Here is a 13851-nt window from a genome sequence, read left to right as displayed (position 1 = left end):
TTTTCCCAACTAGGAATACACCTGGCCATTATAAGAATCTTTCCTGACAGCAAAGAGATACTGGGCAGGAAAAGCTACACACAATATCAACCCACCCACCAGTAAACATGAAATGAAATCCACAGTTGAATTCACGATTACCTCATGAGGAGACACAGGTCTTGTTACATTAAAGCTTTCTTCAACATCTGGAATCCCCACATAGATATTGAGGTATCTGTAACACAAACATTGCTATTATCAACCACGAAGATATTTGTGTGGTAGAACTGAAGGAAGCAGAGTCCATTTTTCAACACAATTCATTTTGACAATCTCCCATTCTAATAATAAACAAATAGCAACTGTCTTCCCAGAAAAAAGAAGGCACCTTAGAGACTAACACATTTATTTGAGCATAAGCTTTCGTGAGCTACAGCTCACTTCATCGGATGCATTCCCAGAGTATCCCATAGCGCTTGATCTATGCTCTTTCTGGAATTTTGAAATAAGTCTTGGAATTCATGTACAAATATAAAAGCAAAGTTACCTTTGCAAATGAAGAGCTATATTGGCGCCTCAGCTATGAGAATTCACCAAACTACTGAAAACCATCACTACAATGTATTTTTACTGCATGGCTATCAATTCTGTTTAATGCGGTCACTCAAAGCTCTAAGAGATCTCTTATTTGGAGTGTGGTTTACCTCATCCTTCTCAAGTATATCACAATGTAACTACATGTACATTTTTATAGTCAATTACAAATTGTTATGCAAGATAATACTTATACTGCTACCACCAATACAGAAATCAACCTTATGCTTACTTCAAATACCACATTGGGTCAGCATCACTTGTGACTTTTTCATTGGCTTTCATGATTTTCTTTATCTGCAAAAAAAGAAAAAATTGAGTCACAAGACTTTTGTAAATTTAGGCCTATTCCAGGGGTAGGCAACCTATGGCACGCGTGCCAAAGGTGGCATGCGAGCTGATTTTCAGTGGCACTCACACTGCCCGGGTCCTGGCCACTGGTCCGGGGGGGCTCTGTATTTAATTTAATTGTAAATGAAGCTTCTTAAACATTTTAAAAACCTTATTTACTTTACATACAACAATAGTTTAGTTATATATTATAGACTTATAGAAAGAGACCTTCTAAAAACGTTAAAATGTATTACTGGTACGCGAAACCTTAAATTAGAGTGAATAAACGAAGACTCGGCCCACCGCTTCTGAAAGGTTGCCGACCCCTGGCCTTATTCCCTTTCCACCAAGGAAGCATACCTCCACATTGATGAAATAGTTGAATGAGTCTATGTGCTGCTTCACAAGTCCCTTCACCTAAAACAAAACAATGCATATACAGCAGAATTAGCCTTGGGAAAATTAGTCACGAAAGCAATGCAGAAATTAATATGTAGGAATTAGTTCTACTTATAATAGTTTCTGGATCAACTTTAAAGTTTTTTAGCTGACGAGTTTCTGGAAACCCACAGGGTGACCAGTCTAATTCTACACTACGTCTCCAGGTTTATACCAGCATAACTCCACTGATTTCAACAAAGTCTCATCTGAAATTTACTAGTTTTATAGCACAAACTGTGCATATAACTCAATCTCATAAGTTTGCATGAATAATTGGGAAAGCCATTGTGAATTAACATTTTTTTTGCCAGTTTACCATTATGGCAGATGCCTGGGATATTAATAATTTGTCAGATCTAAAGACAGAAGAACTGTGTGGGATAAAGGAAAAGGTCAAGGAGCAGACTCAGGTTACAGCTATAAGGTGGGTAAAAAAGAGGGAGAGGTCCAGCAAGATGTGAGAGACTGAATGAGAAAAGCCTCAGACAACCTGCCCTAGAGACACTAGAGTTGGGGGAGGAATGTAGATTCTGTCATGGATAGTTTTTAGTAAAAATCAGGGACAGGTTGTGGGCAATAAACAAAAATTCACAGAAGCCAGCAATCTGTCTCTGACTTTTACTAAAAATCCCCTGGGGGCGAGAACAAAACTAATAGAGTGCTGCCGCTTGCAGCTGCTTCAGCCCCACCCCTGGTGGCGGCTGCTACTCTGACAGCTGCTGCTCCGGCCCACCCCAGGGCTGGCTGTCGCTGGTGGCTTCTGCTCCAGCAGCACCCAGGCTGACTGCCCGCAGCTGCTCCAATCCCACTGCTGCTCCTGCGGGAAGGGGTGACTGCTGCTGCTCCAGCCCCAGGGGTGCTCACTCAACCTCAACTGCTGCTTCAGGCCTGCCCCAGAAGAAGTCATGGAAATCCTGGAAAGTCACAGAATCCGTGACCTCTGTGATAGAACCGTATCCTTAGTAATAAGCAAGTACCAGGAGACACAGTATGCCACAGACATGAAACTAGTAGCTTCTAGGCCTCTCCCGCAGGAGATACTTTAACAGCTCCAGATAGAGCCTCCTATTTGCTTGCAAAGCAGGAAGCATCATCCTACCAGCACTTACACCACCCATTGCTTCTTGATGGTTCAGAAGCAGGACCCACCAGATATCAACAAGTAGAAATCAATGCTGCAGATGTTCAGGATTAAGTTTAACCAATGCAAGCATTAGAAAGGTTGTACTGTATTAGAAAAAAAATGGAAGGTAAATATAATACACTGCATTTTTTTTTCATAGCATCTCTAAGGGACACTGGGTCTCAGTACTCCATGGAAATAATCAGCCACAAGCTGCAAAGAAAAGGAAGCTTTTATAGGGGAAGGTTGGTCCAGTGGTTAGAACCATATATACATAATGTAAGCAACTAGCAACATACATATAATTTTCACTTTATGAAGATGTGTGAAGGTTCCATTTAAAATTAATTGAAAGCAATAGCTAACTCAAGAGTTACCCAGCTGGCTCCACACCGATTAAAAGTCTAGAAAACATGACCTATAAAAAAAGATTGAAAAAATTGCATTTGTTTAGTTAGGGGAAGAGAAGATTGACGGGGGACATGATAGCAGCCTTCAAAAGTATGTAAAAAGGGTTTTTTTATAAAGAGAAGGGTGATCAATTGTTCTTCTCATCCATTGAGGACAGGGCAAGAAGTAATAGGCTTAAAATTGCAGCAAGGGAGATTTACTTTGGACATTAGGAAAAACAACCTAACTGTAAGGGTAGTTAAGCATTGGAATAAATTAACAAGGGAGGTTGTGAAATCTCTGTCCTTGTAGGATTTTAAGAACAGTTTAAACAAAACAACTGTCAGGGATGGTCTCGATCAGGGGTGGGCAAACTTTTTGGCCTGAGGGCCATATCGGGGTTGCAAAACGGTATGGAGGGCCAGGTAGGGAAGGCGGTGCCTCCCCAAACAGCCTTGCCCCTGCCCCCATCCACCCCTTGACTGCCCCCCTCAGAACCCCTGACTCATCCAACCTGCCCCGCTCCTTGTCCCCTGACTGCCCTCTCCCGGGACCCCTGCCCCTAACCGCCCCCCGGGACCCCATCCCCTATGTAACCCCCCTACTCCCAGTCCCCCCCACTCCTTGTCACCTGATCACCCCGACCCCTATCTACACCCCTGCCCCTGACAGGCCCCCCAAAACCCCTGACCCATTCAACCCCCCCCAAACACATACACACTCCTTGCCTCCTGACCTCCCCCTCCCAGGACCCCCGTCCCTATCCAACCCCCCCACTCTCTGTCTCTTGAGCGCCACCGCCCCGAACCTCCACCCCTCCAACTGCCCCGTCCCCTGACTGCCCTCCGGGACCTTATCCAACCCCCCCCACACCCCGCCCCCTTACCATGCTGCTTAGAGCAGCAGGACAGGCTTATTGGAAAGCCTGGGAGGTGGGCAGGCGCAAGCCGCGCTGCCCATATGGCAGCGTGGCTGCGGGAGGGGGGGGCAGCAGGGGAGGGGCCGGGGTACGCCTCCCTGGCCAAGAGTTCAGGGGCCAGGCAGGACGGTCCCGCGGGCCGTAGTTTGCCCACCTCTGGTCTAGATGATACTTAGTCCTGCTTCAGAAACAAGGAAATTAACCAAGACACCTAATGAGGTCCCTTTCAGTCCTACATTTCTACGACTCTATGAAGTCCCCATGGATTTAAGGAAAGCAATACAACAAAAAATGACTTCCAGACAAAATTATTTTGATATACAAAATTTTACAAAAACTCAGCATACGAATAATGAATGAAAATGTAATACGAAAAGCCAAAAAGGCGTTTGAAGAACAGCTAGCCAAAAACTCAAAAAGTAATAACAAAATGTTTTTTAAGTACATCAGAAGCGGGGAGCCTGCTAAACAACTAGTGGGGCCCTGGACGATTGAGATAAAAAGGAGCATTTAAAGTCGATAAAGTCATTGAGGAGTAACTAAGTGAATTCTTTGCTTCAGTCTTCATGGCTGAGGATGTTAGGAAGATTCCCAAACCTGAGCCATCTTTGTAGGTGACAAATCTGAGGAACTGTCACAGATTGAAGTGTCGTTAGAGGTGGTTTTGGAATTAATAGATAAACTTAACAGTAACAAGTCACTGGGACCAGATGGCATTCACCCAAGAGTTCTGCAAGAACTCAAATGTGAAATTGCGGAACTATTAACTATGGTTTGTAACCTGTCCTTTAAATCAGCTTCTGTACCCAATGACTGGAAGATAGCTAATGTAACGCTAATATTTAAAAAAGGCTCTCTCTAGAGGTGATCCCGGCAATTACAGACTGGTAAGTCTAACGTCAGTACCGGGCAAATTAGTTGAAACAACAGGAAAGAATAAAATGGTCAGACACATAGAAGAACATAAATTGTGGGCAAAAGTCAACATGGTTTCTGTAAAGGGAGATCATGTCTTACTAATCTATTAGAGTTCTTTGAGGGGGTCAACAAACATGTGTAGAAGGGGGATCCAGTGGACATAGTGTACTTAGATTTCCAGAAAGGCTTTGACAAGGTCCCTCACCAAAAGCTCTTACGTAAATTAAGTTGTCATGGGATCAGAGGGAAGATCCTTTCATGGACTGGGAACTGGTTAAAAGACAGGGAACAAAGGGTAGGAATAAATGGTAAATTGTCAGAATGGAGAAGGGTAACTAGTAGTGTTCCCCAAAGGTCAGTCCTCGGACCAATCCCATTCAACATTCATAAATGATCTGGAAAAAGGGGTAAACAGTGAGGTGGCAAAGTTTGCAGACGATACTAAACTGCTCAAGATAGTTAAGACCAAAGCAGACTGTGAAGAACTTCAAAAAGATGGACTACAAGCCATCAGGAACAGTATCCCCAACAATGTCACGGCAAACCTGGTGGCTGAACTTTGTGCCTTTGTCCTCACCCATAACTATTTCACATTTGGGGACAATGTATACCTTCAAATCAGCGGCACTGCTATGGGTACCCGCATGGCCCCACAGTATGCTAACATTTTTATGGCTGACTTAGAACAACACTTCCTCAGCTCTCCTCCCCTAATGCCCCTACTCTACTTGCGCTATATTGATGACATCTCCATCATCTGGACCCATGGAAAAGAAGCCCTTGAGGAATTCCACCATGATTTCAACAATTTCCATCCCACCATCAACCTCAGCCTGGACCAGTCCACACAAGAGATCCACTTCCTGGACACTACGGTGCTAATAAGCGATGGTCACATAAACACCACCTTATACTGGAAACCTACTGACCGCTATTCCTACCTACATGCCTCCAGCTTTCAGCCAGACCACACCACCCAATCCATTGTCGTCTGCAGCCAAGCTCTACGATACAACTGCATTTGCTCCAACCCCTCAGACAGAGACAAACACCTACAAGATCTCTATCAAGCATTCCTACAACTACAATACCCACCTGCTGAAATGAAGAAACAGATTGACAGAGCCAGAAGAGTACCCAGAAGTCACCTACTACAGGACAGGCCCAACAAAGAAAATAACAGAACGCCACTAGCCATCACCTTCAGCCCCCAACTAAAACCTCTCCAACGCATCATCAAGGATCTACAACCTATCCTGAAGGACGACCCATCACTCTCACAGATCTTGGGAGACAGGCCAATCCTTGCTTACAGACAGCCCCCCAACCTGAAGCATATACTCACCAGCAACCATACAACAGAACCACTAACCCAGGAATCTATCCTTACAACAAAGCCTGTTGCCAACTGTGTCCACATATCTATTCAGGGGACACCATTATAGGGCCTAATCGTATCAGCCACACTATCATAGGCTCGTTCACCTGCACATCTACCAATGTGATATATGCCATCATGTGCCAGCAATGCCCCTCTGCCCCGTACATTGATCAAACTGGACAGTCTCTACGTAAAAGAATAAATGGACACAAATCAGACGTCAAGAATTATAACATTCAAAAACCAGTCAGAGAACACTTCAATCTCTTTGGTCACTCGATTACAGACCTGAAAGTTGCAATTCTTCAACAAAAAAAAGTCAAAAACAGACTCCAACGAGAGACTGCTGAATTGGAATTAATTTGCAAACTGGATACAATTAACTTAGCCTTGAATAGAGACTGGGAATGGATGGGTCATTACACAAAGTAAAACTATTTCCCCATGTTTATTCCCCCACTCCACCCCCCACTGTTCCTCAGATGTTCTTGTCAACTGGAACTGGCCCACCTTGATTATCACTACAAAAGGTTTCTTCCCCCCGCTCTCCTGCTGGTAATAGCTCACCTTAAGTGATCACTCTCGTTACAGTGTGTATGGTAACACCCACTGTTTCATGTTCTCTATGTACATAAATCTCCCCACTGTTCCACTGAATGCATCCGATGAAGTGAGCTGTAGCTCACGAAAGCTTATGCTCAAATAAATTGGTTAGTCTCTAAGGTGCCAGAAGTACCCTTTTCTTTTTGTGAATACAGACTAACACGGCTGCTACTCTGAAACCTGTCACAAAACTAAGTGATTGGACAACAAAATGGCAAATGAAATTTAATGTGGATAAATGTAAAGTAATGCACATTGGAAAAAATAACCCCAACTATACATACAATATGACGGGGACTAATTTAGCTACAACTAATCAGGAAAGAGATCTTGGAGTCATCGTGGATAGTTCTCTGAAGACGTCCACGCAGTGGCAGTCAAAAAAGAAAACAGGGTGTTAGGAATCATTAAAAAAGGGACAGAGAATAAGATGGAGAATATCTTATTGCCCTTATATAAATCTTTGGTATACCCACATCTTGAATACTACATACAGATGTGGTCTCCTCATCTCAAAAAAGATATACTGGCATTAGAAAAGGTTCAGAGAAGGGCAACTAAAATGACTAGGGGTTTGGACCGGGTCCCATAAGAGGCGAGATTAAAGAGGCTAGGACTTTTCAGCTTGGAAAAGAGGAGGTGAAGGGGGGATATGATAGAGGTATATAAAATCATGAGTGGTGTGGAGAAAGTGAATAAGAAAAAGTTATTTACTTGTTCCCATAATATAAGAACTAGGGGCCATCAAATGAAATTAACAGGCAGCAGATTTAAAACAAATAAAAGGAAGTTCTTCACACAGTGCACAGTCAACCTGTGGAACGCCTTGCCTGAGGAGGTTGTGAAGGCTAGGACTATAATAGGGTTTAAAAGAGAACTAGATAAATTCATGGAGGTTAAGTCCATTAATGGCTATTAGCCCGGATGGGTAAGGAATGGTGTCCCTAGCCTCTGTTTGTCAGAGGACGGAGATGGATGGCAGGAGAAAGATCACTTGATCATTACCTGTTAGTTCACTCCCTCTGGGGCACCTGGCATTGACCACTGTCGGTAGACAGGATACTGGGCTGGATGGACCTTTGGTCTGACCCAGTATGGCCATTCTTATGTTCTTACATAAAAAATATGTGGTTCTATCACTATTTGTCTAACTTTTAAACTTTTCAGAAGAAATGAACAGAGATTTATCAAAAATTTGACTCCAACACAAAAATCACAATACGCAGCATTTGTATTGTATAGTGTTGGCACAAATACAATGCTATGTGACAAAAGGACACAGTGAAGGATGTAAACTTTTGATGTAAAGCATACAGCAAATTGCATCTCCTCCACCCATGCCTGCAGAACCAGGGCACTGGGACACATGGTCCCAACAGCCCTCCCCCAGTAAAAACATTCTTACAGCCTCAGGGATTCTAATGATGTCACTACTTCAAGCCTCTGCAAGTAGTTTGTGGGGGTGGCTGGGAGAGATGTAAGGAAGGAGTCGTAAATGAGATGGGTATTAGGCAGGCCCCAGGTACCATCACAGCCCTGGGCCAGAATGACAGTAAAGCACATAAATGACTGCTGGACTTGTTCTCCTGCACCGGATATGTGCAGGGACACATCCTGCCCCCATACAGCAGCAGAGGTAGTGAGAGACTCCTGGTGGTTCCCACCTACTTATTATTACTCACTGTTTGTGAGTTACCTTTCATGAGGACCCAAATCTGCAAACACTTACATGAGAAGTCCCGAAGTTCAGCAGAGCTACTCACATGCACGAGTGAAGTAATGCACGAGTGAAGTAATGCATGCATGCATCTTTGCCGGCTCAGGATTTTAGATTGCAAGCTCTATGGGACAGAGACCATATCTGCCTAGTAAGTGTTTTACAGGCCCTAGACCAATGAGCTAGATTGGTTCCTTGGGTAACAGTGAAATAAAAAAAACAAAATCACTGCCTGTATTTCATAAACCACTGTTCCAAACTGGCTAAAAAAATTGGCCACCTCTAAAGAGAGACGGCCGCAAATTATTCCCTTTGAGATTCATCAATAAACTTTCATTTACATAATAGGCTTGCCTCTCATATTATGGGGGCAGGAACTGGATGACTGTAGAGAGAATGCAAACTCTAGATGGAAAGGGGACAGGTGGTCTGGGAAATAACAGAGGAAAAGACATAGAAGGAGGTTAAAAAAGAGGAAAGACAGAAAGAAGAAAAAATAATGGACTTGATAAAGAGAGAAAATGTTGTAGGAAATAATAAAATAAAAAAGCATAGAAAAAGCCCGAAACAAAATAGAGAACTTTTGAGGTTAATCAGAGAAACGGAAGCTTTCTGATGCTCTGGAGGGTGGACTGAGGAGCATACAGGATTGGAGGAAAGTCTGGCTGAACAAGGCATTAATGGATTCTGAGAGGTTGGGCAGCCATGAATTAGTGTTGGGAGAGGAGAAAGAGACTATTGGGGAGTACCTGCTTTTACAAGAAAGGAAACTAAATGTGAGAACTATGGGGTTTTGGTTGTGCTGAAGGACAAGGGCTGAAAATAAAAAGTTTAGAGAATCTGCAAACCATGCTGACATATGATTTTAAAATGAATGTATTAGGTTTTAAGATTAAAACACAGTTCTGACCATCTTTTATCTTGTCAAAACACTGCCTGTAGCAAGTCAGTCTTGCACTAGTTAAATTGTTTTCAGTTTCAGAGCTTGAACATTCATGTACAAGTGAAACGTATAAAGCAACACTAACCTTTAGAAAAGCTGGAAGAAGTCTCCATTTTTCCTAAAAACAAAAATAAAACACACAATTTGAAATAGCTGCAGGAGTGTATCTAACAAAAATCTAAAAAGCTTAATCACTATTCTTCTACCTAGGGTGGCCAGGTGTCCGGTTTTCGACCAGAAAGTCTGGTTGAAAAGGGGACTTGAGGGCGTCCAGTCATATCTACTGACCGGACACCCAAAGTCCGGTTACTGCAGACAGGGGAGGCGGGAAGGCGCCGAGTCATCACCCGCACCAGCCCCTATTCAGCCGGGGCCGCCTTCTACCTGGGTCTGGCAGTTGCAGCTCCCAGCCCCGGCTCTGCAGATGAGTCTCTCCTGACCCATGCGAGGGCTGGGGGTGGGGGTGGGGAATGCAGCAAGAGATGGATGGAGGGGGAAAGAGGAGCAAATGGGGGGTGGAGCCTCAGGAGAAATGGGTGGGGAGGGCCTCAGAGGAGGTTCTGCACTCCTGCTGGAGTCTCCAGTTTTTATACATTACAAAGTTGGCAATCCTACTTCTACCATTAAGACTATTTAAAGTCAAGTCAATGTAGAAAAGAGGGACTGTAACTAGTCAATCAAAATTACTAATATGAACAAGCAAATGACAATTCAAATCATACAATAATCCAGGTGTGCAATACAAACTATATTCAAGGCACAGACAGTCAAGGGATACAGTTTCAATTTAAAAACAAGCTAACAAAATACAAGTTTCTGAGAAAACACTACTTAAATACTATGTCCTGATTTATTTAAAAAAAGAAAAAGAGCCACTCCTTCGGAAAGTTTAAGTGTTTTATTTTCTTTTCTGCAAGAGAGAAAACTACGGTCCTAATCCTACACATGTTAATGCCCACAGCCAAACACAAAGTACTGTCAAAACTGAAAAAAATAAAGACTTATTCCTGTAACTTCTTTCAGCTGTACAGTAATCTCAGGTATTACTGTAGTTAAAAAGTAGATTCAAAACATTCAGACAAACATGACTTGCAGGTTAAGAGTATGTCTAACTTTATAGGTATCTAAAGATTCAAAGACATCTAAGATTCTGAACATTAAATAATATATTCAACTGGTCTGTGCAATTCTAAAATGAACTAAAAGTAAGTTAAAAAATTGTTATTGACATATCCTATATTGGAGTCCCAGATATTGTTTGTATCACTTGCTTTCAAAGACATGAAATTCAGTTGATTTTTATTCAGTCTTAGTCTAACTTTGTTTTTCATATTTCAACAGGAGAAAGGTAAAAAACATAAAATAAAGGGAACAGCCTAACGTTTACATTTCAAACCTAGGGAGGAAGAATTGAATGCAAATCAAGGTAAAATTTTTCCACCACTGTTTAAAAATAAATCTTGCTGTATCACAACAAACTATTTTGGTATGTAGTAGTATGCATAAACATGAGCATGGAGGAAAGTGGGTTCAATAAAGGGTTATAACTTTGCATGGTTTGCCCTGTAGGATAAACTCATGCGCATCACAAGTAAAACTGGGCCAAAATTAGTTTCAGGGCAGCTGCACAGATACAGGACCAACAGTGCAATTGGCAGCCTCAACCCTCTTGTGCCTACTATATGTGGGCTTGATTCCATGAAGCATCAGACACCCACAATTCATTGAACTCGGTGGAAACTAAGGTGGCTCAACACCTTGCAGGTAGAGTGACCACCCTTCCCTAATTGGATGGCACAGTCCCAAAATGTACATTTCAAGTCCTGGTCCCAGGCTGAATGACTCTGGGACAGCTTTTGTCCCAGATTCCCTGCGGTGCCAATCTGCACCTGCCCGAGGCTTAGGACAGCATCAGCCTCTTCGCAGTCACGGGGGCTGAGGTGGGCTGTAGTCCCTTCTCGCCACGAGGCCCTGCCCCTCCTCTTCCCCGAGGTCAGAAGCCGGAGCCGGGAAATAGTAAGAGCTGCCCATGGAGCCCAGGCCGCTGTGAGGAGCCCTGGAGTCCCAGACCCTCCACCTGCCCTGGGTGGCACATCCTATGGGGCGGCTCACACGTGCCTCACTACTCTTGGGCACCCAAACCCCCCACCCAGGGCAGGTGGAGGGTCCGGGGCTCCCTGGGTGGCTCTTAGCACAGTCTGCTCCACCTGCCAACCTGGCCAAGGGATAGGGCCTCAGGGGGAAAGGAGGAGCAGGGGCAAGGCCACAGAAGGGGTGGGGTTCTTGCATGTGTCCTCTTTTTGCATTTTGAAAAAGTGGCCACCCCACTTGGAGGATGAGGTCCTAAGGGAGCACATAATGAGTTCACTTTGCAATGGAATACAGTACTGGGCTCTTTGCACTGTATGAGTAGCAGCTACTGATGCAGACATTATCAACACAGTGATACGTTTAAGAGATGGTAACACAGCGATGAGTCACTGGTTTCAAGGCTACATTTCTGACATCCCCCTTCTATCAACTAAACCCCTACCAAAAAAAGGGGGCGGGGGGATTAAAACATAAAAATATCAAAAACAAAGCCCCTAACCCATGCAGTGCTTTTACCCCAAAAAAGGAGAAGTGCCAGACACGCCACAAAGTCCAGGAGGAACATTGCTATTGCTATCCATTTTACGTGGAAGGGGTTCAAGTACTATGGTGATGGGCAGCAGCGTAAGGTAGATACAGGGCTGGATAGGCAAATTTCCCTAGGGGTAGGTAAGAGCCAGGCTCTTTGTGTGTCACCCTCTACAGGCGTTATCGAGACTGAAATCACACCGCATGAGAAACGCTGCTAACTGCCCTGTGTAGACAAGGCTGGCGCGTCTCCTGTCGTGTTAGGCAGCCTCATCGCGGGCGGCTCACACGTGCCTGCCCTTGCCCACACTGAGCGGGGTGCTCGCTGGCCTTGGGACATCCCGGGGCGGCCACGGTCCCCCGGGGAAAGGCTGGGCGCCCTCCACCAGCCGCTGGGCTCAATGGCACAGGAGGCTGCACAGCACCAGGCCGTGCCCCTTGCGAGCATCTCACTGGCTGCCCGGTCACTGGCACCAGGCCCGGGGGCTGCCAGGCCGAGCAGCCGTCTGGAGCTTGCGGGGAGGGACAGGCCAACGTGGACAGGGTGGCTTGATCCTGCGCATGCGCCACAGGTGACTCGGGACCCAGGTGGCTGGAGCCAGGAAAGCCTGCCGGAAAAGCGAACCTCGGGGCCTAGGCGCATGCGCAGTAGCGGATGCTGCGGGAAGAGGGATGGCTGAAGCGGGAGCCTCTACGCAGGCGCAACAGGGGCCTCGGGGAGACAGCTGGCGGGGGCGCCGCCGCTCGCCGCCAAAGCGGAGCGTGCCCCTCCTCCTCCTCCGGCGCCTTTATCCGCGTCCCCTCGCTCACCTCCACCGTGTTCACGGGAGCCGCCGCCTGCTCCGGGGTCAGAGCCCCCAGCTCGGCCGCTAACGCGTCCATGGCGAGCGCGGCAGAGACACGAGCCGGGAGAGACTCGGCGGACGCTCCGCGCGAGGGACCCGCCGTGTGGCGGTGAAATCGGCCCCCGCGACACCGGAGGCGCGGCGGGAACGTTCCGCTTCTTTTAAAGAGCCGGCGGGGGTCTCGCCCGCCCGGAGCGAGCTGCTGGTCCTGGCCCAGAGGCTCGGAAGGTGGGGGAGGGGACACGTCCCCCTGAAACGCTCCGCACAAACCTCGTTCCCCAGAGACCGACTCTGAGCCCGCCCCCAAACATAAGGGAGGGGTCTGGTGAGAGGCTTGGAGAACTGCCCTAAACCTGACGTGACATGACGGAGGGCAGCCGGTTCCCCTCTGAGAACAGCGGCCCCCCTCCACGCACCCCAGCCAGCCTGGGATGGGATTTCCGTGCCATGGAAAGTTACACTGTCTTCTACTGTGCAGCCACCAGGGGGCGCTGTGTATAAAGGCTCTTCAGCCGTGCTGGGCAGAGCATGAGAGGCTCTTCTTATGAACACACCTGGTACAAAGAAAGCTCTGTAGCCAGCAGCCCCTATCCCTGTATAAGTATGTGACAGTATTGCATGGGACAAGTCCCTTTTGTTATTATTTGAAGGGCACCATGGGAGAGTCGCTGTCACGTCATCTTCTGTAAAGTGGGGAAGTACAAGTGAGCCAAAGCTGGAATCAACACTAACATTTTTTTCCTCTTATCAGCTGGTTAGGATTCCCTGGGGTTGAGAACTAAAACAGACTCACAGATAATAGGCAAACCATCTGCAGATCAGCAACAAACTCTTCGATTTTGACTTTCGGCAAAGGGCAGTTTGAAAGTGCTGCTGCAGTCTCATTACCTTCTAGTTGGTCACAGAATGTCAATAGGTAACAGTCATTATGATATTTTTTCCAGTCTTAATGCTGTTTGCCTTATATGCACCATGCTCAAGAACAATGATATTTTATTTCTTTGACAGTTTTTCCCTGTCAGCACCTCACAGATATTAAATTT

General features: G+C 45.7%; 1 protein-coding gene across 2 annotated transcripts in view; it reads right to left on the bottom strand.

Moving 5' to 3' along the window:
* Positions 1 to 13018, bottom strand: part of POLR3B (RNA polymerase III subunit B) — a 122477-nt gene extending 109459 nt beyond the window's left edge. The window contains exons 1-5 of one of the 2 annotated variants that reach the window (XM_073324285.2): positions 12774 to 13018; positions 9430 to 9462; positions 1270 to 1326; positions 809 to 873; positions 142 to 217 (exon numbers count right to left, since the gene is read on the bottom strand). In XM_073324285.2, coding sequence (XP_073180386.1) covers positions 142 to 217; positions 809 to 873; positions 1270 to 1326; positions 9430 to 9462; positions 12774 to 12845 — 303 coding nt within the window. In that variant the 5' untranslated portion in view covers positions 12846 to 13018. The remainder of the gene's footprint in view (positions 1 to 141; positions 218 to 808; positions 874 to 1269; positions 1327 to 9429; positions 9463 to 12773) is intronic. The other variant, XM_073324277.2, reaches the window with a different exon arrangement.
* Between the last annotated feature and the right edge of the window lie 833 nt (positions 13019 to 13851).

The sequence above is a fragment of the Lepidochelys kempii genome, chromosome 1, assembly GCF_965140285.1.
Source record: "Lepidochelys kempii isolate rLepKem1 chromosome 1, rLepKem1.hap1, whole genome shotgun sequence".
NCBI lineage: Eukaryota > Metazoa > Chordata > Testudines > Cheloniidae > Lepidochelys > Lepidochelys kempii.
This window is presented reverse-complemented; position numbering and strand designations above follow the sequence as displayed.